Below are 25,600 nucleotides of genomic sequence, written 5' to 3' on the forward strand. Positions count from 1 at the left end.
GGGCGTGTGGCACCGAATGGAGATGTTGACATTCTCTAGCAGGTGACTTTTCAAATGATGCTAAACATTAGGAGTAATGCTACTTTTTGTAGCAACGCTTTTGGCCCACACTTGACAATTTACGGTTGTCTGTTTGACATATTCCCACTTGAAGCCAAACCACCGGCAGACGATGGACCCCCTGCTGTTTTTCTTGGGAATTAATTCTTCCTTCATTCGCACCTACTTTCTCTCGTATTACCACTCGCACATCTCTGCCTGAGGGATCGAAAATCCGTATTATCATCGCTTACGTGCAACTAACGTAAAGTTACCCATGCTGCTACCTCTCTGCTCCGCGAGGGCGTAAGACGTATGTGATGTATGCAAGAGGGTGCGCTTGCTGTCTGTGAGAAGGAGACAGGAAAGAGCGAGAAGAGCCTGTAGTGTAATGCCAGCAGCTAAAAGCAACTGCGTAAGAACGTTTACTCCAATATCACAATATAGTCATTTTCTATATTGCACCGAGACAAACCCGCGACATATATTGTGTATATCGATATATTGCCCAGCCCTAATCTGAATCAAAGAAAGACTGGTGGCAGAGATTTTTTTCAAAGGAATTTTTGGACAACGAATAATGGAAACAAAACTTTGAAATGTCTCAGAGTTTATTCATAAGGCTCTGTGGATTGATGGAAGGAGTTTTAAAACCTATAGAAAAGACTGTTCGTGCCTCATCCGATATTGTTTCAGATGAAGGTTGCTATTGTTCTGGACTATCAAGTCAGTTGTGTAAAATACAGAGTTATTGTTAATTAATTTGAAAAACACAAAAGCAGTGTAAAGAGGTTTGCGTATGCTTTATTATTTGCCTTTAATATACTCACTTTGTTCTCTTTCATCTTATCCATATTTCGTACGGGTGTCCAATTTGTACAGTTCCTTAGCTACCTTCATAAATAAATTTGTTTGTTCTTTCTCCAATCAATGCACTTTGCAAAGCAAATAACAGTCTCCTTGTCATTATAATTGTTGCTTATGTTTTTATTGAACGGTATCTGCGTCTGGCTTTAATCCCGCGTGTTGAGGCTGGCACATGCGCAATACGAAGGGAGTTGGCGAGTGAGAGACATGCCTTTCAATCAGAATCAGAATCAGAAATCGCTTAACAGGTTTGTGTTAGTCCGACATTACAAAAAACTGAACACCATCGGATTAATGTGTTTCCATGGTTTGAAAAATCCGACTAATTTAGTGCATGGTAATGTACAGATTGATCCCAAGATAAACATAATTTAATAAATTGGTGATGGGCTTCAACCCTCCACCGACCCCGAGGGGGACAAGCGGTAGAAAAATGAAGATAGTCAATTTTATGTTTTACTTAATACTGTAAAATAGGTTAATATTGTAGATTGCTATTGTTGATTTTGGCTGCCTCAAATCTTTATGAGTTGTGTCTTTAATTGTCTTGTAGTCGAGATAATGCAATGTTCAGACAAAAAGTACTTTGGCTTCCTGCGGTCCTCCGTTTAACTCGATGTAGATTTTACAGTTATAACCAAATCAATAAATCTGCATTTATTGATTTGCACTCAAATGTCTTATTTGAGTACAAGACTCAAATAAGACCTTGTCCCAATTAATAAAGTCAATAGGTTAAGACATTTAAGCATATTTAAACTAATACAATTAACTCACCCTGTCGTAGTCTTCATCAAGAAAATCCCTATCTTTCTGTAGAATCTCATGAAGTCTGGCTTTAACACGATGCTGGCAGCCACTTAGTGAGTCACTGTCGCTATCCAGCAACCCATTCATGTTAGCGCTCTTTACCATCTGTACCAGGATGGGAGTCAGCTCCCCCTCCAAGGCTAACAAACCCTAAGGACATAGAAATTGAAAGAAAAAATACTTTGGCATTTTTTTGTTAATTGTTTAAAAAAAACACAACTATACAATAGTACCTTTGCAAAAGCTGCAGCAGTCATCTGCACCCTGCCTTCATCAGATGCATATATCTTCAGGTCATGTCTATAAGTGCTATGCAACCGCAGTAATCCACAGCCAGGAAAACCAGCATAGTCTCCTGCAAAGGACCCCAAACAGTTTAGGTCAAATTACATAATGACAAGACAAGATTTGAAGGGCAAAATGCACTTTTTATAAAAATGTTGCCTATCATTCACAATCTCTATCCTATGCAAGAAAGGAACACATAGGTATTTCCTTTTTTTAACGCATTCTAATTTGTAATATATGGGAAGTATGAGGTGAACAATGAAGCTAATGGGAATAATTGATTGCACACATTAAGCACTCTGACAACATCCAAAAACTGCCAACTATACTCAATTTACGGTACATTATGTCACCTGCATATTAACCAAGTATTAGCGACAGTGTTAAAAGAGCCAAGAAAATAATTCAAGTGGCGCATTAATCATAGAGGTAATGTACCTTATGCAGCTTTAGTGACATAAGCCGGTGAGCTACCGTATCGCCTCTGAATTGGTAAAAGTTAATTCTAGTAAAAGGTTGTGGCCATAAACCGAGATATTGACCCAGAGATTATGACAAAACCATGGAAAGATGTTAGTTTGCGTCCACCTTTTTTTTTATGATTATGATTAATTCTTTATCTAAACGGGAAAATATAAACATCCCATCAGTCGGCATCCCACTGACAGCAGACCATATAAACTGATTGTCATTGTTTGTATTTCTTGTTTAGCACTTAGCAATAGTTCAACTTGCTGGATCATCTTATAATTCAGCATCTACAACTTGTAGCTAATCCTCCTAATATTTAGGCTAAAAAATATAAGGTTTTGGATCATTATTGTCCCAAATCAAGGCATGTGATTTGAATTTACCAAAAAGACTGAAAATAAGCCGGGGGTCTGGGGGCCATAGGTCCAGTGCAGTGTATATATTTTGTCCCCTGCCCTTGGAGTAGCTTTGCTATGTAGCTTTGATTTTCAAGTTAATCGTTATTAATAGAAAACCATAGTTTTTACACTGGATTATCAAAAACCATACTCATTACGGTAAAACCGTAGCTGTTGGCAGGTATGGCAAAGAGACAGATCAAGATTTTAAAGGTGCCGTAAGTAATGATTTAATGTCAAGTCATCATTAAATGACCCTGATATGTCAAAAGGTATTAATAAATCATGTTCTTTTCGAATACATTTATAGCTGATAACGGTAGTTCAGCCGGGATATGATCATTTCAAAATTACATTTACAGTCCCAAAATATTGTTGTTTTCATTTCGATGCTCTGCCCTCTACTACCAATTAAAAAGTCTGTGAGTGTGTCACATGCAGTTTGCCAGTTACACACTGCCCTCTTTGTTGAGCTACTACCACTGGTAAAGTTACTGAACATGTCAGACCAACATTAGCATGGCTAATTGCGGTTTCTAGTAGTGTATGTGCTTTAAACACATATGGGGTGGTATTTGCTTGGCATTATATAATGCATTACATGTAATGATTTTCTACTTCGTGTATTGACATGGTAGTAGGCTACAAGATTTATGTGTAACGTAGTTTTTGCGTAACGTGGGTTGGCTCATAGAAGAAAGATGGTGATGTGTGTAAATTGAAGACAATGTCAGGTTGGATGCAACATGGAGTTCCGCTGAACGAAATGTGGCAGTAATTTTACTGTTGGCCTGGACTTTCCATCAAAGTAGGCCTATGCGATAAATAGTAGATTATATATAATTATTTCAATGTTGTTCCATGCGGTTATTATAGACTATTTAGCAGGGTAATGCCAACAATCTCTCCCGAATCCCGATAAAAATACTGCTGCATAACTTTAAAAAATATATTTGACTATTCGACATCAGTAAAATGTGACATAATTACTTAGTAAACCATCTTGCAAGAAGCATAATCAAGAAAAAACCTACAGCATAGCACTCGTTGATTGCCATTTTAAGTTCCTTGGAGTAGGACTCTGATTCGGCTGCGTATCTGGCAACCTCAGTCATGGAGAGTGGGAGGGGATTATAGAATTTTGACCGTGATTGCAATACCATTCCAGGCCACATTACTACATGGCACCTTTAACACACGTAGGTTGGTGAAAACAAACAAAAATGGGAAATGTTTTTCTATATTTTTACAGAGATAAAAATGACGGATTTCCGACTATAGACGGAAAAATCACATGCCTGCAAATCATTTGTTGTTGGCTTTCATGGAGTCTGCAATAATTAGTAAGAGTTGTATTTTGTTAAGGTAGAACAAGAACAAAATGATACGTCTGTGAAACTAATGAGCTGTCTTAATGCTTAAAATGACCAGGATATGTGAATATTAAATTTGATTATGAATATGCCTGTTACTGCATTGCATATATACTTTCAGCATGTATGTAAAATGTTGATGGAAGTTCTTAGATTTTTTTTAGAGCACTTAATCGGCAGAATAGATCGAATCTACAAATACAAGCATAAAAAAAGGCAAACACAATGTGCTTGTCTCACATGAGGATTGTGAATTATATACAACATTCTAAAAAGTGCATTCCATACCAGCTACCCCCGCGACCCCGAAAGGGAATAAGCGGTAGAAAATGGATGGATGGATGGGCATTCCATACCACAGCTTAATTTGAAAATATGTTGCCTTGGAAACTGCTGAGAAATGCTGTATATAATGTCAATGTTGGTCAGTAAAGTATTTCAACTCAAATCATCTCTGTCCTGCTCCATCTTCAAACATATTCCTACTTAGGTCAGTTGATCAGCTGACTGTGCAAAATACAATCTGTGAAATTATTTATTTTCAACTTGAATCATCTCTGTCCTGCTCCATCTTCAAACATATTCCCATTTAGGTCAGTTGTTCAGCTGACTGTGCAAAATACAATCTATGAAATTATTTATTTTGAAGCTTACTTTGCACTGAACAGGAAGTGACTGTGTGCACTGTTTAATGCTTTGTAACAAGACCATAGATATGTCGCTGTGAAATTGACAAAACTACAACTAATGCCAACATATATGGATCGATTTTTCACAGAAATTACTCCTTTGTGTCTCAAATTTTATCTTAACAAAAATGGTTGACCATGTATGTCAACGTCAACTTAAATTTAACATTTTAGTCACAAGAAAAACAGTCGACAAAAGCGGAACAAAGTACTAGCAGATGGAAAAACAAGTAACTTTATATGCTTACCGTATTTCCTTGAATAGCCGCCGGGGCGCTAATGAATTTAAACCCTCGTCTCTCACCTGCGCTTATTCAAGGCATGCGGTTAAAGTAAGCAGGCGCTATTAATTTTAAAACCTGTTCTCACCCCTGCGCTTACCAATGGCAAGCAGTAGTAAATTGAGTGTGATAAAAAAAATAAATAGTAAAAAATTAATTTGCGTCCGCGACCCGGTGACTGGGGACCACTGCTCTACCGCATGTCATCGCGCCCACTTTTACACCATGCTGTCTGCGTGCCGGCCGGACGCATGCATTTCGCTGTTTCTTAAACGAGATTGCAATGCATACTTGGTCAACAGCCATAAATTTTACACTGATGGTTGTGATATAAACAACTTTAAAACTCTTACTAATACGCGCCACACTCTGTGAACACACACCAAGCACATTTCTGGAGAGCATTGGCTCTGTGGCACATTATAAATGCAGCATAGGGATTACCCATAATGCCGTGTATCCGTGACTCTTGGCTATTATACACGCGCCCCCAACCCCGCCCACCTCAACCAACGCACGGAGGGGTGAGGGGGTTTATTGTGGGTTCACAGAGTGTGGCGCGTATTGGAAGAAGTGTTGAAGTTGTTTTATATAACAACCGTTAGAGTGATCTGTATGGCTGTGGAACAAGACCCCTGGTTTACACACAGTAAAAGTTAAAAAAACTCTGCCCCCGTATTAAAATAACGACAGGGGACAGATCACTCGTGGGGTCACAAATTTGACCAGGCGGTAAAAGTAAGCATGCGCTTATTAATTTGGGGAGCGAGTTTTACCCGGCCGTAATTCAAGGCAGGCGCATATTACATGCCCGGCGGCTATTCAAGGACATACGGTAATTGTGTTTCTTAGTATTCATTAAACCAAATCCTAATTGTATTTTCAATCCCCAAAGTATCTGAAAATACCATCTATTAAACATCACAAAATACCACAATTTCAGACGAACAATTTGATTATTCCACGACGAAATAAATGTTGTAGATTTGAGGTGGGATAACGTCACGATAGAAATGCTTCTGCACTCTGATCATATCAGCAGATCAGTCATACTGGGTATATGCAAAAATTTGAAAAATATGTGCTGTCTATTATTCACAATTCTTATATAGGACATTAACACATTAGTTATACCTTTTTAATGCGTTCTTAGTTGTACATAAATAAATAAATAAAAAGTCAGCAAACTATTCCGCCTACAAAACTTTCTAAATAACCATCCAAAACCTGCTAACAATACTCTATTTACATATCGTGACCGGAATATTAACCGAATTTTAGCAATATTTTTATTATAAGCATTAATGCCGACAAACTATTTTTAGTGGCACATTGATAACAGAGAGAGCCAACTACGACCTTATGCTTCTGTACTGTGAGTTAGTCAATGTCCTATTTCTGCCGTTCCTGCAGCTGCATCGCGTTTCGGCTCGTCAGTTATTTTTGATTTTAAATCATGCCTCTTATCTGGATGATAGGAGGCAATTGCCATGAATCAATACAATTCTTCATCCACCTTACCATGAATTGATTTACGTGGACCCCGACTTAAACAAGTTGAAAAACTTATTCGGGTGCTACCATTTAGTGGTCAATTGTACGGAATATGTACTGTACTGTGCAATCTACTAATACAAGTTTCAATCAATCAATCAATCAATATGATATTAAATTTATACCTGGAGATGAAGACAAAAACAAAAGGCACGACACCCAAAGACAGTGTCTGCAGACAGCAACTTTTACTTTTAACCCTTGGATTATGATTAATTTTTCATCTAAACGGGAATGCAAGGACATCCAAACCGTCATCATTGCAGTGACAGCAGACAAAAATTACATTCCACAGTACATATCAGTGGCGTATTGAATACTTTTCTTTCAAGTTAACATTTACAAAACAACACTTAAAAAAATTAAATTGCCTCTTATTCCTTGATTATATCACTGTTTATGTGTCAGCAGTTTTTGGCAAAATGCAAGCAATGACCAAAATGGTGATTCTTTTCTTTACTCAAATAGTTGATCATTCATTAAAAATAGATTAGGTGGTGTCGATAGGTGCATTTGAATGAAGTAGCTGATTGGTCAGAAATGCGTGCAAGCCATATTTGTTTGTTTTTGTCTGAGCTCCACATACAACAATGTGAGGGGGGAAAAGCCCAACAGCAGGTAGGACATTACGTATTGTGAGGGATTTTAACTACCGAGGACAGACATTACCGCACACACATACACTCACACATTAACTGAGGTCAAGAAAGGCATACCATGCTGTGTTGAGCAGACCTTACGGTCCGCTATTTTACGTAGTACCGCTGCACGACCAGTAGTGAGTGCGATTTGTTCATTTTCACAATTGTTAAAATAATCTCAAGAAAGGAGTGGACTGTGAATGCCGGGTTTCCTGCAGCGCTTTATTGTTAAAGCAGCCGCGTTAAGAACAAAGAGCCACCGCCCAAACTTAAGTCTTAACAAGCTGCTGCGCTTAGTTCCGCCTCTGCCTCTGTCAGTTCGTCTCTGCATTGTCCCACCCACAGAACCATCTGATTGGTTACACGCAGAGCGTTAACAGCCAATCAGCAGTGCGTATTCGGAGCGCATGTAACAGCCAATCAGCAGTGCGTATTCAGCGCGCATGGAGTAGAGTGGGCAGGTAGGTGTTTAGCAGGTAGGGCAGCAGACGCTCCCTAAATTATAATAAACACCTCCCAGTCATCTACTATTAACATCACTATGAGCCCATTGACGTTCTAGAAACATAAGCGGCAGATCAGCTCGCTTGCCGTCTTTGAGGTGAATGCTAATTAGCTTTTAGCGTAACGTTGGCTCACTCTGCGGTATGTGCGTGCGTGTGTGTTACAGACAGCAAAGGCCTGTCTGTCTGAGAGAAAGACAAGCATTAGTTAACTTAATAATAATTTAGTTGTTAACCTACAGTTAACAACTGTGTTATTTCACTTTACCTTTTTCTGTGTTGATTGAGCTGTGTTGAAGCAGCAAAAAGGAAATTATGTTAAATGAAGAGTTTCCTGAAGCTGTCTCTGATAGTTTATATTATAATGTAACTGCATCATAAAGCCTACATAAACTCCATTGTGTTCAGGGATCAATGATCTCTCATATTGCTATTTTACTCTTTTTTCGGCTATTGTTACATTAATGATTAGTAATGTAGCAGCCTAGTTTTGAATGGCAGGGTCCCTGCTATCACATTTTGATAAAAATATACAAACTCCGTTTCCATATGAGTTGGGAAATTGTGTTAGATGTAATTATAAACGGACTACAATGATTTGCAAATCCTTTTCAACCTATATTCAGTTGAATGCACAACAAATACAAGATATTTGATGTTCAAACTCATAAAACTACATTTTTTTGTGCAAATAATTAACTGAGAATTTCATAGCTGCAACACGTGCCAAAGTAGTTGGGAAAGGGCATGTTCACCACTGTGTTACATCACCTTTTCTTTTAACAACACTCAATAAACATTTGGGAACTGAGAAAACTAATTGTTGAAGCTTTGAAAGTGGAATTCTTTTCCATTCTTGTCTTATGTAGAGCTTTAGTCGTTCAACAGTCCGGGGTCTCCACTGTCGTATTTTCCGCTTCATAATGCGCCACACATTTTTGATGGGAGACAGGTCTGGACTGCAGGCGGGCCAGGAAAGTACCTGCACTCTTCTACTACGAAACCACGCTGTTGTAAAATGTGGCTTGGCATTGTCTTGCTGAATTAAGCAGGGTCGTCCATGATAACGTTGCTTGGATGACAACATATGTTGCTCGAAAACCTGTATGGACCATTCAGCATTAATGGTGCCTTCACAGATGTGTAAGTTACCTATGCCTTGGGCACTAATACACCCCCATACCATCACAGATGCTGGCTTTTGAACTTCGTCAGACCACAGAACACTTTTCCACTTTGCATCAGTCCATCTTAGATGAGCTCGGGCTCAGCGAAGCCAACGGCTTTCTTTGGGGTTGTTGATAAATGGGTTTTGCTTTGAAGAGCAGTTTTAACTTGCACCTACAGATGTAGCAACCAAATGTAGTTACTGACAGTGGTTTTATGAAGTGTTCCTGAGCCCATGTGGTGATATCCTTTAAACACTGATATCTGTTTTTGATGCAGCACTGCCTGAGGGATCAACGGTCCGTAATATCATCGCTTACGTGCAGTGATTTCTCCAGATTCTCTGAACCTTTTGATGATTTTACAGACCGTAGATGGTAAAATCCCTAAATTCCTTGCAATAGCTCGTTGAGAAATCTGTTTGACTATTTGCTTACAAAGTGGTGACCCTCACTCCATCCTTGTTTGTTAATTACGTAGCATTTCATGGAAGCTGCTTTTATACCCAATCATGGGACCCACCTGTTCCCAATTAGCCTGCACACCTGTGGGATGTTCCAAATAAGTGTTTAAAGAGAATTTCTGAACTTTATCAGTATTTATTGCCACCTGTCCCAACTTCTTTGTCACGTCTTGCTAGCATCAAATTCTAAAGTTAAAGATTATTTGCAAAAAAAAATGTTTATCAGTTTGGACATCAAATATGTTGTCTTTGTAGCATATTCAACTGAATATGGGTTGAAAATTATTTGCAAATCATTGTATTATGTTTATATTCACATCTAACACAATTTAACCAACTCATATGGAAACGGGGTTTGTAATAATTACATAATAAAAATCAACTACAGGCTTCCCAAATGCTTTGATAAATTAAGCATGATGAGTTGAACATATGTCAGCATCAGTGGCGTCACCAGACAGATTTCACTGGGGCACGAGCCCCAGAATTGATCTGCAGTGCCCCTGTACAAATTTCACCAATAAAAAAAAAAACGCTTCAGAGTTTTAAGTCTACATAACATAGACAATAGCGCACATACTACTTAGTATGTTAATTGATTGCTACTGTATTCACTCCACTAACAATGAGCACATGGCTAATTAATATGGTAATTTATTCATGTGTGGATCGAGACTTCAGTTGAGAGAGAGAGAGAGAGAGAGAGGGAGGATGTGAATCACTGCTGAGGTAGGTAACGTTAGCCAACAACAATTTGTTAATTATATTATTTTGATTTGACTCAAACTGTAACTCCAAGATGGATATCAGAAAGTTATTCGCCCGCAGCAGGGAAGAAGCAGCAGGAATGAGAGATGTAAGTGAAGTCCTAGGTAGCTAGGCAACATCATTGTCTTGAGTTGATGCTAAGTTAGCTAACGTTATTCCTTGTATCAAGACAAACATATTCATTTGCTGTACGAGCTGTCGGGGGAATTTCCAATGAACATTAAACATAATGTTGGTTATTGTCAGCTGGTTCTGCATAAATGATGATTTGGAGTAAGCATGTGTGAGTTGAGTGCTTCTTAAACGGTTTATCTTCAGGAAGAAAAACATTTTTCCATATCATCAAGTCATAAGCCAAATTTTTAAATCATTCAAGATTATTTCACAGAAAAATAGCGCAGTAGACTCGTCTTGTTAAACGGTGTGACTTTGACTTAAATAATCTTGTTTTGTCACCAGAAAAATGGCTACAGCTAAAGCATCTGGTTTTGTTTCCAGAAAAAATAGTAACATTTCTGTATTTGTTTTCAGAAAGATGGCTGAAAACATTGGATTTTGTTGCCCCATTTAGATTTTTTTTTAAATATATTTCCATGTCTGTCCTGAGTCCTCCTCCAACTTGTTAAAGGTTTGCCTTTTGCTAAAATACTCACTAATAGTCACTAGAAAAATGGCTAAAAATATCTGGTTTTGTTGCCACAATTAGATTTTTTTCTCCCTAAACTTTTTTTTTTCATGCACACATCTGACTGCGACTCACTGATAATGACACACAATCCACTTTTGTCACTACCCACCAGTTGGGAACCACTGGTCAACTGTATAACAGTTACTGTAATATTACAATGTCTGTCCAGAGTGATTGACCACTTTGCAAAAATGAAAACGAGACGTTAAAGTTTACTTCTCAGAAAATGATTCCCTGAACAGACACACATTTAATTTATTCTACTACTGTGGCTTTATTGTTTTGTGTATATTTTATAGTTTTGTGTATCTGAAATAGGATTAGCCACATTGCCATAAATGGAAATTAAATAATATAAAAGAAACCAGAGATGTAGGGGTGCTTTATTTTTTGTTTTACTTTTGTAGATGTTAAATTTGCAGATGATGACTGCAATATATATTTAAAAAAGATTCATTGTCTCTTCCTTTTTGCTTTTACCAGTAGCGGTTTAGAAGTCTGGAGTAAAAAAGTACACAAGTAGGTCAAATGCATTAGTTAATTTCAGGTGGTTAATCAAATATCCATACAACATAACCTGATATGATTTCATAATTTAAAGCACTATTTGTGTATTTTTTATGATAAATAAGTGCTGAAAATGTTTTTGCTTGCGCGCTTTCCACGCTCACATAAATTATTTGTGCCCCAGTACAGTATTAGGTCTAGTGATGCCCCTGGTCAGCATGTGGCCCCACTTTTAACTCTTTTTTTCAAACGCTTATTGCAAACGCTTACTTACAGTGAGTCATTAATTTGACTTAGTAAGTCATTATTTTGACTTACTAAGTCATAACAATGACATATTTAGTATCTCAGGTAACTAGGACTGTTTTGTTTTGACTTTACGGCAAAAATATTGAGATATATATCGTATATTGCCATTCAGGAAATGAAGCGGAAAACACCACCAAAAATTGTAGGCTTCTTCACGCGACGAAGCCTCCCTACTTCACCGCAGTCTGTAGTCTATTGCCTCCCAGGCTGTGGTGGCAGCGACGAGGTGGAGATGTGATGGCGACCGGCCCAGTAACACCGATCCTTACACCCACCCACCCCCTTCCCTGGTCTGTCCGCTGGAGAAACACCACCTTAACACATTTTCTGGGGGAAACACTGGAATGCCAATACATACCTAGCAGCACTACGCGTATTTCGCCATGGTGATGACTAGCCAATTTTAGATTCAGAACTCCCTTGCTAATTTTTAACTATGTTGAAGCAATTTGAACAGATGCTGCATCCTGGAAAGTAGAGTCAATTTAAACACACCTTTCTCTGTTGAACTTTCTTGGCTTTATTCACACACTGAGATTGCTTACTGTATGGTTTAATGATGTTAAACTCAACTTCACCTTAAAAATAAAATATCCTCACATCCAGATTTGCATTAAATGAGAATATAGAGGGATAGACTATTTTGTATCTCACCTTGTCCTCCAGGGTACATACAACGGAAGGCCTTCCCAAGCTCCTCAGCCTGCACTCTGCCAGCAGGCGTCAGCTCTCCTCCCCATTTAAGTACAAGCAGCAGAGATGGACCTTCTTTACGTGTGTCTAAGAAACACATCCAGATAAAAAGGTTACATTTTTTCCTCAAAAATATATTTTTCTGTATTTTGTCAAAAGAGGTTGTTTTGTACTCACCTTCTTCTTCGCTAGAAGTTTTGGGCTGCCCATAAGGCAAGTAAGTTAGCTGCACTTTTCTGTTGATCCCAGAGAAGTGCCCATACCTGTGATTGAAGGAAAATTGGACAAATCGTAGAATAATAAGAACAATGACTACCATGTTTCACCAAAAATGTGGTGTTCAGATGCATAGCACCTGTTCAAGTTTTAGCTTAGTTTTTCTTTAAAAAATCCAAGCACAGGGTATATTTTAAACTTCAAATTTACGACGCCCCCATTCTAAGCAAGTTATAAAGAGCAGCAGCTAAGTACAGCATCAAAATGAAGTCAGTCTACAGACAATGACCAAAAAATTAATACCCTAAAATGAACATTGGTGAGGTAAAAGGTAACTCAGTTAACTTGTCCCTTACATTTCTAGAACAGTTTTTAGCTGCTCCAGTTTGCACTTCTTTTCTTCTATCTCACAGTCGTTGTGCTGACCCAGTTCCGCTAATAACTGCCGTGTGATGTCCAGCACCTCCTGTTGTAGTTCAAACAATAATTTTCACAAAGTTTAACACACAAAAAGGTTTAGGGGAGATAGGTTAGCTTTAAATATGCATTGTCATTTGTTAGCGATGGTGTGAGTTCACTACCTGCAGCTGCTTAGGCTTCTTTAGTTTTAATTTCCCAGTCTTGTATCCTCCATATTTTTCAAAAAGGTCAAAGAACCTGAATGAATATCATTATATAATTTATATTATTGTCATTACCAACATTTTTTTTTAAGCATATCAAAATGTGTTGTTGATATATAGTAAAGAAATATATCTTACAGTGGGTTGCGAACTTCCATCTTCATCTTCTGCTTCGGTGTTCTGTCTCCATGGCGGATGACGGCTATGACACAGCGTAATTCCATCCTGTTGTAAATAAAGTTATTAGGGTTGAATAAAAAAATGAAAAACATTTGTAAACAATGGCCTGCTTCACTTTAGTCTTTTGAGAAAGTTGTGTTCAACAACTGAGTAGTTAATAATGTGGAAGTATTTAAAACATTGAGAATTATCTTTATATACAATCACAGAGGCTCTGTAAAATGTACACAATAAATTTATATATATATATTTTTTTCCCCATAATTATCTGAGGCGAATTCAGTAATAAGGGGATGCTAGTGAACTTTGAGAATCAACTTAAAAAAGAAAAAAAGAAAAGAAAAATCAACCTAGTCCAGAAGAGTATGAGAGACACGAAGACGCTAATTTGCGCCCATTTTTCCCCTTGTGTGAGGTATATAATTAATACTTCACATAAACGGGAAGATATGAACATCCCTTCAGCCAGAATTACACTGAGAGCTGACATTGTACAGTAAGGGATTGTTTTATTGTGTTTGCATTTCTTCTTGAGCATATAGCAATAATGCTACTTGGTGCATCTGCCTATCACTCAGCTTTATAAAACTTATAGCTCACCCAGCGTATATTCAGGCTAAATCATTGGTCACAAAGTAATAGTCGTTGTCTCTCATTGAAGTCTGCCGTGATAAGTAGAAATCGTCATTATTGAAGGAAAAAGCAAACGTGATGATCAAAATATTACATGTTATCATGAATGTCCCTGTTACTACATTACATATACTTACAGTACATAAATCAATTGATGGAGGTTTTGGGATGTTTTTTAGAGCGCTTTACAGGCAGAATAGAGCTAATTCCAATCGCTCCATTGTTAGCTGACTTTTGCTAGCGTTTATTTAACAGTTAAAATGTATAAAAAGAAAAAGAAAAACATGTGCGCTTGTCTCACATGATGATTGTAAATGATGGGCAAAATTAATAAATGTACATATTTTTTAAATTTTGCCTGTAGTTTACAATCATTATGAAAGACATAACGACAGATGTATTAAAAAAAAAAAAAAAAAAGGCATTCTAACACGTAAACAAACGTAAATAAAAGTCCACTTACAGCGGAGCCAGCAGGTGGTCTTCTATTCCGTCCATAAAACCCAATAAATAACCATCCAAAAAGCGCCAACAATACCCCATTTACATTTTGTGACTTGATTATTAACCAAGTATTAGTGATATTGTTATTATAAGCGCTAACACAGACAAACTATTTATAGCGGCACCGTGATCACAAGCTCGTGTGCCAATGTTGACATGATCGATTGATGAGCTGCTTCCCCGTCAAACTTTGTTCTAAATCATAAATCATGCCTCTCAACTGGATAGTAGAAAGATGAGGACATATTCCAACAAGTTTGAACACTTTGACATCCAATTTATGGTGAGAACGATACGAAAAGACACTTGGTTCCAGCTCTCTTTTCCTTGCGAGGATCATGAGTCCTTCTTCTTTTTTTTTTTTTTTTCCTGAAGGAATCAATAAAGTACTACCTATCTATCTATCTATCTATCTATCTATCTATCTATCTATCTATCAATCTAAACGGGAATATATGAACATCCTAGCAGTCAGCATCCTAATGACAGCAGACCTTGTACGGTAAGTGAGGTTTTCTTATGTGTTGGTTCGTATAAAGCCTGCAGTGAGTAATAATCAGTGATGTAGTTGGAAAAAAATGTGACTGTTGTGATGTGTTTTTAAAATTAATGCACTGCGTATGTTTAAAATTTGGAAATTATGTAAATATTAAATGTTATTAAAAAGGTGCCAGTTACTACATTACATATATACTTAAATCACGTATATAAAACCTTAATGGAGTTGTTTGGATGTTTTTAAAGAGATTCACAGGCAGAATAGAGCGGCACCTAGAGGCTCCATTGTAAACTGACCTTTGATCGCATTTATTTACTATTTGGATAGCATTTTTTAGAAATACATCCGTCGTCATGTCTTTCATAATGATTGTGAACGATAGGAAAAATGCCCTAAAATAGTCCCCTTTAACATAAAAAAGGCAAATAACTATCAATGGCTAATGAAAAAGACCAATGAACAAGTAACATATTTTTTTACTTTCATTGCACACACAAACATAATTAGGTAACAGGAGAGGACAATGGAAGGGTAGCCACACTTAAAAACAACGCCTTAACATCTTCAATGGTTTTCAGTCTCTGTTTTGTCAACTCAAGACAAAACCTTCACTCCTTTGTTCTTTCTTTGCCATGGTGGTAATTGTTGATGCGGACATCATGTAGATCCGGGCTAAATCCACCATTTAAACGGCAACTTTTACAATGATTTTCCTCTTAAATTTCACAGTAGTTCTCACCCTATTTGTAAAATTACTGGCACTCAAAACTTTCTTTGGTCTCATGGCTTGTTATCAACCAATCAACACTCTTTGTCGCATAAAAACGTACACACAATTACTCAGCAGTGACTAGCTTTTTTGTGTTGGTACAACACCAGGACGGGAATATCGGGCCAGGTTATATTAAAATATTTGGTGATACGCATGTAATTCCAGATGGCTGAATAAACAAGTGAAGATGTTAACACACAAAGGTAACAGTGTATCATGCGCAACATTGGACACTAACTGAATGAAAGCAATTTAACTAATTTTGGCAAATCATTGATCTTTACCAAAAAAAGTGTTACCTAAGGAATCTGTTATCTGAAGTACCACTGTACAGTAAAACACCTGCAATCAAAGAACTTTACTACTCACATGGTCCCTGACGTCGTAGGAACAATTGGGATGTCCTCTGCCTCAGTGGGGATGGACCATGGAATCTGAAACTGGGGAGCCAGCTCCCGCATTACAAGATTCCTAAAGACAAAGAAATAATATAAATAGTCAAGTCAACAAGGAATTAATATTTTAGGTATACAATTAAAACAAATCAGTATTCAACTTTTACCCCAAGATCTTTGCACAGTCATCGTAGTATTTCATAGAGTTCTTCACAAAACTGAAACCGTTGACGTCACACACAAAGGAGTGTCCATTGGCTCGGAGGAGATCAAAGCCACAGACAGTTTGCTGCAGTAACATGAATGGGTCCAGATCGTCAGTTTAAAAAGAAAAATATACAATGACAAACATACTTCATTGGTACCCATTTACAGTAAATCGACAACCCTACGATTGGCTGACTTACGTCGACATAAGCAGTTGTCGACACAATCGAAAATAGCCATCACTTGCACATTAACTCTCGAGTTCAGCCATAGACATGAGGAGAATTAACTATAATGGAGTTTTACAACCTGTGACAGTTTACGAACATCTTTTCTCTCCATTCCTGCAAAATTAAACGTGTTGTGCAAAGCGGTTAAAAAACAACTGAGAATTCTACTCCATAAGAAAGTAAGAAACTTAGTCCGATGCCAAAGCTCTGTAGGTACACGGTGGACAAGGACTTAACAGGATGGTTGACTTGAACTGGTTGTTCCATGAAATACAGGTACCATAAGGTATTGCTTACCTTGAATGCTAAACAGACTTTTCGGGCCACAAGTTTCTCCATAGCTGACAGCATGACAGGGTAACGGACCTCCTTGCCCTCGCTGTCCCGCTCTACCTTCCCGTCCAATGCAGGAGATTTTCTGGCTTCGGCATGAGCATAGTCAGGCCCCACAGTATACACCTGAAAGTATAAGAAACACAATTGTAAGAATTATCGCTTGAAAAAAAGTTATGAGATAAAATCATCACAAACTATATTTTAACACCTGTAAAGTATTTTTTTTAATGGTGAAATTTAATTTAGTATGATATATTTTAGTGATCAAATGATAACTTTACAACTATAGTTGTCTCTTTTTGTTTTAATAATTTATCCGTACAATTTTTCTTACTGTATTGTAGAAGAAAATCTCATGGTTTAGCAACATGGTTCAATACCCCAACAACACCTCCCACATTTCCGCAGTATGGATTTAAGATTGAATACCTTTTCTTACATATGCCTTGGTCCCATCTAAAAATAACGTACCTTGACATCAGTGCCATCTGTTGGCATGAACTCTTCATAGATGTAAGAACCAGTTTTCCTCACACTGCTCTCTGGTGAGTACACACTGCTTCTGCTCCCAATCTATACCAATTAAAGAACAGCTGTCAAACCTTGTGATCATTTATAAATAGGAATTTCACATTCACTGTTGCTATACTACCTTTGGCAGTCCTCTCTGCCACTAAAATTGAAATACTCAGGTACACTTTCCAGACATGTACTGTCATGATTACATTAAACAAAAATATAAACACTTTAGTTTTCTGTCCCATTTTTTTATGAGTTGAACTTAAAGATCTAAAAACTTTTAGTGTATACACAAAAGACCTATTCCTTTCAATATTGTTCACAAATATGTGTTAGTGAGCACTTCTTTGCAGACATAATCCATTCCACCTCACAGGTGTGACATTTTTTGATGTTGATTAAACAGCTTATTAATGTGCCTTAGGCTGCCCACAGTAAAAGGCCACTCTGAAATGTGCAGGTTTATCATACAGCACAATGTCACAAGTTTTGAGGGAACGTGCAGTTGGCATGCTGACTGCAGGAATGTCCACCAGAGCTGTTGCCCATGAATTTAATGTTCATTTTTCTACTATTAAACGTCTTCAAAGGTGTTTCAAAGAATTTGGCAGTACATCCAACCGGCCTCACAACCGCAGACCTTGTGTAAGCACACAGGTACAGCTCCATGATTGTCTGAGACCAGCCACCCGGACAGCAACAATTGGTTTGCATAACCAAATAATTCTGCACAAACTGTGAGAAACCGTCTCAGGGAAGCTCATCTGCATGCGCGTCGTCTTCATGGAGGTCTCGACCTGACTGCAGTTAGTCGTAACCAACTTGAGTGGGAAAATGCTCACATTCAATGGTATCTGGCACGTTGGAGAGGTGTTTTCTTCACGGACAGACAGCGTGTGTGGCATCGTGTGGGAAAGCGGGTTACTGATGTCAACGTTGTGAATCGAGTGGCCCATGGTGGGGGTGGGGTTATGGTATGCTACATATGGTAAAAGTGCATTTTACTAATGGCCTTTTTACTGCACACAGATAGAGTGACAAGATCCTGAGGCCCATTGTTGTGCCATTCCCCCGAGACCTTCACATCTTGTTGCAGCATAACAATGCACGCCCCCATGATGCAAAGGACCTGTGTACACAATTCCTGAAAGCTGAAAACATCCCAGTTCTTGCATGGCCGCCATACTCAACAAACAAGTCACCCATTGAGCATATTGGGGATGTTGTGGATCTGTGTATATGACAATGTGTTCCAGTTCTTGCCAATATGCAGCAACTTCGCACAGCCATTGAAGAAAAGTGCACAAACATTCCACAGGCCACAATTGACAACCTGAACAACTCTATGTGAAGGAGATGTGTTGCACTGGATGAGGCAAATGGTGGTCACACCAAATACTGACTGCTTTTCTGACCCTTAATAAAGCAAAAATGCACATTTTAGGCTTTTTATTGTGGGCAGACTAAGGCACACCTGTGTAATAATCATGCTGCTTAATCAGCATCTTGATATGCCACACCTGTGTGGTGGGATGGATTATCTTGGCAAAGAAGTGCTCATGAACACAGATTTAGACAGAATTGTGAACAGTATTTTAGATGAATAGGTATTTTGTGTATACAGTATAGTAAAAGTTTTAGATATTGAGTTCAACTCATGATAAATGGGAGCGAAAACAAAAGTGTGGCGTTCATATTTTTGTTCAGTATATGTGACCAAAATTAATATGGTTAACTATATTGTTCAAATTTGCTGAAAATCACACTTGTACCATTTGATGATCATGTTTTACTTGAAAAACATAAAAAAACAATATGCAGGCTTTTGGAAAATGTTTTTGCGTTATCATTAAAACAAGAAAAACAATAAACAGCAGTTTTTTTTTAAATGCTTGTCTGTCACTGTAGTAGATAGGAAGTAAATGACTAGCAATATCAATTGCTTTGACTGCAGAATTAATTTTTAAAATCTCCTTGAATCTTGTAAAGACATTTTTTGCTAGGCACAAAACACCACACACCATTATTATTTAATAATAAAAATAATACTCAGGCCGACATGAGAAAATATTGCGTATGATTATAAATCTAATTTTGCGTGTTACTTGTGGCAACTTTTTTGTAAACAATTAAAAAAACAAAAAAGATAGAAGTCATGGTGATTTGATAGCCTAAGAAGAGAAAATGCCTGCTGCTAAATAAATTTCCCCACAGCCAACTGCAAAGAAAGGCAGAGGAGTGCAAAACCCTTTTCAGAGACGACCCGAAGGGTAAAACTGTGTTTCATCATGGATATTATGGCACTTGATGACCAGCCGTTAAACAACTTTCAATATACTAGCTTTTGTCAGGACAGGTCTACATGTAAAGTTTGTAATTAAGGCAAACTCATAAGAACTGTCTAAATATTTTAGGACTTAACTGTACAAATACAGTCAATGTCCAGGACTGATGGTGTCAGGAAAAACCTTGTCAGAACCCATAACAGGTATACAAGTAGTTTGATAATAGGTTTTCATGAATTTAATATATTTGATGCTAGTCTCATCCAGGTGTTGGTGTGAGAGGAGACTAGACCTTTCTGAAGAGACGCTGGCTACCACCACCGGCAGAAGTAGGGTAGTAGATGTAGACGTTGTGGTCCTCGGCACAGACCGGCTTCTCAACGAAAGGCTTCTGAAATATTTCTCCATTCACCTCCACATGGTCTTCTCCTTCCACCAAGTTACACTCTGAAAAATATAACAGCAAATCACTCAGCAGGCATTTTATTATGCTATAAATAAAAGGGCATCAGATAACAGTGCAGATGTATTTTTATAGATTGAAACATCTTCTCTGTCATCCATTTGCAATTGGCTCACATTTGATAGTGCACTGTATGTTTTGCTAAGTTTAAATAGCACTCATGCTACCTTTGGATGGCAAAGTGATGTGTATTTTTTCCTAAAAGTAAAGTATAGTCAAACCTGTTTTAGCAGCCACAAACGTCTATCCCGCAAATAAAAGCAGTGTTCTAAACATGACAACCTGCATATATATACAGACCTGTCTATATTGGCCAATTTTGCGGTTTCCCTTGAGTAATGGCTATGGACAGGTTCGAAAATTCCTATATGCCAATACTTTCATACCTAACATGGCAGTGTTAGTTTATCTCTCACCATCTGGATTATCCGGGTCGCGATTTAGGACAGCATAGCGTGGAAGATCTATTCCTTCTTCCTGCAGGATACGATATACTTCTCTCCTGACAGAAAATAGATTAAATCTGTTTTTTTTCTTTAAAGGAAACTTGCATTCACAATCATCAGTTTTAGTAAGAATTAAGTGCACACAACATATCCTCCTGAAAACCAGCATCCACTGCAGTGTGTTCACCTAAATTTTGTAAGTGACAAAAAAAAAAGAACCAAAAACTAATGTCCACTGAAGAGGACGCCAGTTCTAAAGGGGATATACACTACAAGGGTAATGAATTAAAAGTTGTACCTGTCCTGTATGTAGTACTGCATGTTCAGGTCATTGATAAGCAGAGGGTTTCTTAGTTTGGCATAGCTCACTGCTTTATCCAGTGGAAATCCTAGTAAAAAAAAAAATAATAATCTATGTCAATTTAAAAATGGAGCCTTATGACAAGATACTTTAAAATTAGGGAAGAAAAAGTACAGCTATGTTTTAACCGAGTACTGTACTAATTCCTAATGTTGAAGAGACACACGCAAATAGGTTTCATCATCAGTCAAGCAACCTTATTTTAATGAAGTGCCCATGTGCAATTGTAACTGGTGAAAACATACCTTTGGAGTGGAACGAGATGAGACAGTCACACAGCGGCCAATTTTCCACAGGCTCATTGAGGATGACATCCTCTGGAAAGATGACTACAGTGATGTACTCAAACCTGCATAGCCTCTCCAGGATCTGGGTCATTGGTTTGGACTTTGACTTCTTCATCATGCAGCAGATTCCCACCACAATCTGTTGCTCTGGTGGCTAAAGGGGTTAAGAAAAAGGAGAGACACAGAAAAAAGTATTTTAATTTGTTTGTTTTTTTTAGTTCAGATCCATTATCTGGATAACCACTAGATAATCACTTATGAGCCCCCGGCCCACCATACATGTTAGGGGGGTCTGAAGGGCAGCTTGATTTTTAATGGTTCTCTGCATGACAAATAAAAAATATATTGATTACTAGACAGATATATCAAAGTTGAATTTGTTTATGTTGATGTCCCTCAGAGTGGCTGACACACGTCGACATGAGCAGTTGAAGACACCCCGTAAGTGAAACCAAAACTAACCATCCCTTACACATTTACTTTGACTTAGGCCACAGACAAAAGGAGAATAGGTTGCTTCGATTTTACTGACGTCCAATCTGGCTCCCGTCCCGCCAATTAAATATGCGTGGTGGTCAAGCCAGCTCTGTTCTCAAAGGGTACTAGGCGCCAATTAGCCTTTCTCAAAGAAAATATACCCTATGCTTGTGCCGTTTTCAGCTGTACGAATCGTTAAAATGATAAACGTTTCTTCAGAGTTCCTTGAGAGGTTAATCAAAAGGGGTGGAAGACTGCAAGAATATACGAAACAAACAACGAAAAGCAGCTCACACTCCAGGCCAAGGGAACAGAGTTGTTGTTAAAGATTTGTTTAATACACTTTTAACGTTTATTATTTCCCATTTAAGTATTATGTTGACATTATTTGTATTTCTTAAAAACATGTTTGCTACAAGTGTTTCAAAAAACACCAACTAGGCGAGTCTAAATAAAAGAAAGCAAATGTGAGAAAAACCTAAGAGTTTTACAAACGGCAAAAATCATAAATTAAGCTTTTAGCACACACACACACACACACACACACACACACACACACACACACACACACACAATGTTGACATCTTTACATGGCAGTAGAAACAAAGTTAAATCATGAAATGCAACCTTACTCGAGCAAAAACGATTCCTATTTAATCGAAAGAGTCTTGATACCAATTTCCTTGACACAGTCCCACACAAAGAATGTGTTGACCTCCATGCTTCTCCAAGTTTTCATTTGTTTTCTTGGGTAGAATGGCATCTGGAGCACAATAGTTTGATATGTCTTGGAAGGCGACCAACGCATGATACTTGATGTCTCTCGACAAATCTTTTTTTTTTTGATAAAGTATAGGATCTATTCCAATGTATAGTTAGCTTTGTTGCTTTGCTCTCATCTGCTTTTTGCAAGAACATTTAAGCCTCTTGTGTACTCAGATTTGTGCATGCTGTATAACAGCCATCTCGGCTAGGTTTTCGCTTACGGGAAGAAGTCCCGGGGGGGAATGCAAGCAATAGGTGAGTGTTTTAAATCTTTGGATCCATGTTTTCCTCCTATATTTTTCTGTTTAACCATATCCATACCCTTAACTAACAGAGTTGCTGTGGTAATGTTGTTATACGTCTTGACTACGGCGATAATAAAAACCTTTGTACATAAGCAAATATATTACGGCTGTCAAGTGAGTATTTTTAAAAAATCAAATTAATCACACTAGATCTGTGATTGATTACATTTTTTTCATTTGCTTCCATAACTAAAATTTGCTTAAAGGGGAACTGCACTTTTTGGGACTATTGCCTATTATTAATCATTATGAAAGATGCATTCTAAATATTAATCAATCAATCAAAGTTTATTTATATAGCCCTTAATCACAAGTGTCTCAAAGGGCTGCACAAGCCACAACGACATTCTCTCCTCAGATCCCACAAAATAAACGTAAATAAAAGTCTGCTTACAGCAGAGCCAATGGGAGCTTCACTATTCCGCCCATTAAAGTTGATAAATAACCATTCAAAAAGCACAAACCATACTGAATTTACATTTCGCGACTTGAATATTAACCAAGTATTAGTGATATTGTTAATTTAAGCACTTACGCAGACAGACTATTCATAGCGCCATGGTGATCACTTCTGTGTGTCCTTATGATTACATCATCAAATGGTCTGCTGTTTCCTCGCTTACCTGCTCCCTGTAAGTTTATTGTAGATCATAAATCATGCCTATCACCTCAAAAGTAGATGGCGGAGGATGTAAGCCGATAAAATGGGACACATTTAGGGCCTAGAAGTGGCAAGAATGACATGAAAAGTGCTTGTTCCTCCCGCCCCTTTGCGAGGATTAGTAGACATCTTTCATCTAAATGTGAATTTATGAACATCCTCGCAGTCTGCATCCTAATCAGGGTTTTTCCTGCGTTCAAAATTGTGTGGCGGCCACCTCCAGCTAATTTTATTCCGCCCCCGCCAGAACGATTGATATCGCTCAACACAGCCTAAAGCTCCGGCTGTGTTGATTGAGCGATTGATGTCCCTCTGCGGCAGCTACGCATTTTAACTGCAGTTGCAGCGTTGCGCCACTATATCGACAGCAGTGCACCGAAAAGACCTGAAGCAACTACCGAAGAAGAAACCGATCGAATCGTGTGTTTTCCCATTACATGGTGTATAACGTTGACTGCCATAACAAGTGGATTTCTGCCATACGGAGCATGATACGGAAGGATCAATGGACTCCTCCAGAACCCTCCTGATTGTGCTGTGAATATTTTGTCTCTGGTAAGTGAGCACAGCTAGCAGTGTTGGCTTTGTTTCTAAACTTTTCTTTATAATTATAATAGATCGATTGATTGAAGAATGTGTTAGAAGTTAGAAGTAGTTAAAAAGTAATAATTCATGGTGGTGACAACATGTGAACATTTTTGTCCACAGAGCGCTTGAAGGCTGCTTCAAAATCATCTATGAGTGTCTCAAGCAAAAGTGGCCCCACCACACAAGCTATGACCCCATCATTCTCTTATGCAAGTGCCAAAGGTATCATTTTATCTGGACACCAAACATCTGGTGTGTGAATAAAGCACTTAATATTTTCTCAATATATTTAATGGATTTTTTTTTATTTTGACAGAAAAAATATATGTACTCCGTAATGTTGCATGCCTTTTGAACTTTAATAGTATCTGTTATTGCCACAAATATTACAATATATTATCATACTTTCCAAACATTTTTTGTCTAAATATAAATACATTCTTAAGTATCTGCTTAACTTATGATTTTAAAGCAAACTACCCATCAAATTAATAAAAATGACAATACATTTGATGGTGTTATTTACAGCATATTATTACTGTAAATTGAAAAAAAAAAAAAAAAAACATTTTGCCTTAAAATTCTGGCGCATGGTCAGGATTGTATCATCTCTGCCTCAATTTGAGCCAGCAACCCTGCTAATGACAGCAGACATTGTGCAGTAAGAGATGTTTTATTATGTTTGTTGGCTCTCAAAATCTGCAGTAATAATCAGTGATAGCGAAAAAACAGAAAACATTGTGATACTTTTTTAAAATTAATGTGCCGCGTTTGCTTAAAATGATCAAAACAAATATTACATGTTACCAAAATTGTGCCCGTTACTACGTTACATATATAATTACATAATTTATATAAAACCTTAATGGAGGTGTTTAGATGTTTTTAGGAGTCTTATAGGCAGAATTAAACAGCAACCATAGGCTCCATTGTAAGCAGATTTTTGATCGAATGTATTTATTATTTAGAATGTATTAAAAAAAAAAATCCATCTGACATCATGTCTTTCATAATGATTGTGAACAACAGGCAATATTAAAAAAAGTGCAGTTCCCCTATAAGAAAATAGCCTTATATTTGGATACAAACGCAATTTTGTAGAAAGAATGTCACACGGGAACTTTTCAAAATATTTTACTGAACTGTAAGTCATTGATTTGCTGAAAACTTGGTGACACTAAGTATAATAACAATTGAGTGCATTTTTTTTAAATTGAATATAAATATTTCCTGCTTAACCTTTTCCTCCTTGTGTACCTGTATTTCACCTTTTTGGTAAGGGGCGCCGAAAGTTGGCAGACCCGTCAGCGATCCTGGCTGTCTCCCTGTAATGTTTGTC

The 25,600-nt window shown here is 37.7% G+C and overlaps 1 protein-coding gene across 16 annotated transcripts in view; it reads right to left on the reverse strand.

Moving 5' to 3' along the window:
• The window catches only part of ppip5k1a (diphosphoinositol pentakisphosphate kinase 1a), a 114,172-nt gene that overhangs the window by 64,590 nt on the left and 23,982 nt on the right, over positions 1 to 25,600 (reverse strand). For all 16 annotated transcript variants that reach the window (XM_061887333.1, XM_061887331.1, XM_061887322.1 and 13 more), the window contains 15 exons: positions 21,424 to 21,619; positions 21,116 to 21,206; positions 20,788 to 20,873; positions 20,201 to 20,355; positions 17,576 to 17,677; positions 17,066 to 17,227; positions 16,499 to 16,620; positions 16,306 to 16,407; positions 13,487 to 13,573; positions 13,307 to 13,382; positions 13,082 to 13,191; positions 12,687 to 12,772; positions 12,471 to 12,596; positions 1,950 to 2,071; positions 1,684 to 1,866 (listed from right to left, as the gene is read on the reverse strand). In XM_061887333.1, coding sequence (XP_061743317.1) covers positions 1,684 to 1,866; positions 1,950 to 2,071; positions 12,471 to 12,596; positions 12,687 to 12,772; positions 13,082 to 13,191; positions 13,307 to 13,382; positions 13,487 to 13,573; positions 16,306 to 16,407; positions 16,499 to 16,620; positions 17,066 to 17,227; positions 17,576 to 17,677; positions 20,201 to 20,355; positions 20,788 to 20,873; positions 21,116 to 21,206; positions 21,424 to 21,619 — 1,806 coding nt within the window. The remainder of the gene's footprint in view (positions 1 to 1,683; positions 1,867 to 1,949; positions 2,072 to 12,470; positions 12,597 to 12,686; positions 12,773 to 13,081; positions 13,192 to 13,306; positions 13,383 to 13,486; positions 13,574 to 16,305; positions 16,408 to 16,498; positions 16,621 to 17,065; positions 17,228 to 17,575; positions 17,678 to 20,200; positions 20,356 to 20,787; positions 20,874 to 21,115; positions 21,207 to 21,423; positions 21,620 to 25,600) is intronic.

Source organism: Nerophis ophidion, linkage group LG25, assembly GCF_033978795.1.
Source record: "Nerophis ophidion isolate RoL-2023_Sa linkage group LG25, RoL_Noph_v1.0, whole genome shotgun sequence".
In the NCBI taxonomy this organism is placed as follows: Eukaryota; Metazoa; Chordata; class Actinopteri; order Syngnathiformes; family Syngnathidae; genus Nerophis; species Nerophis ophidion.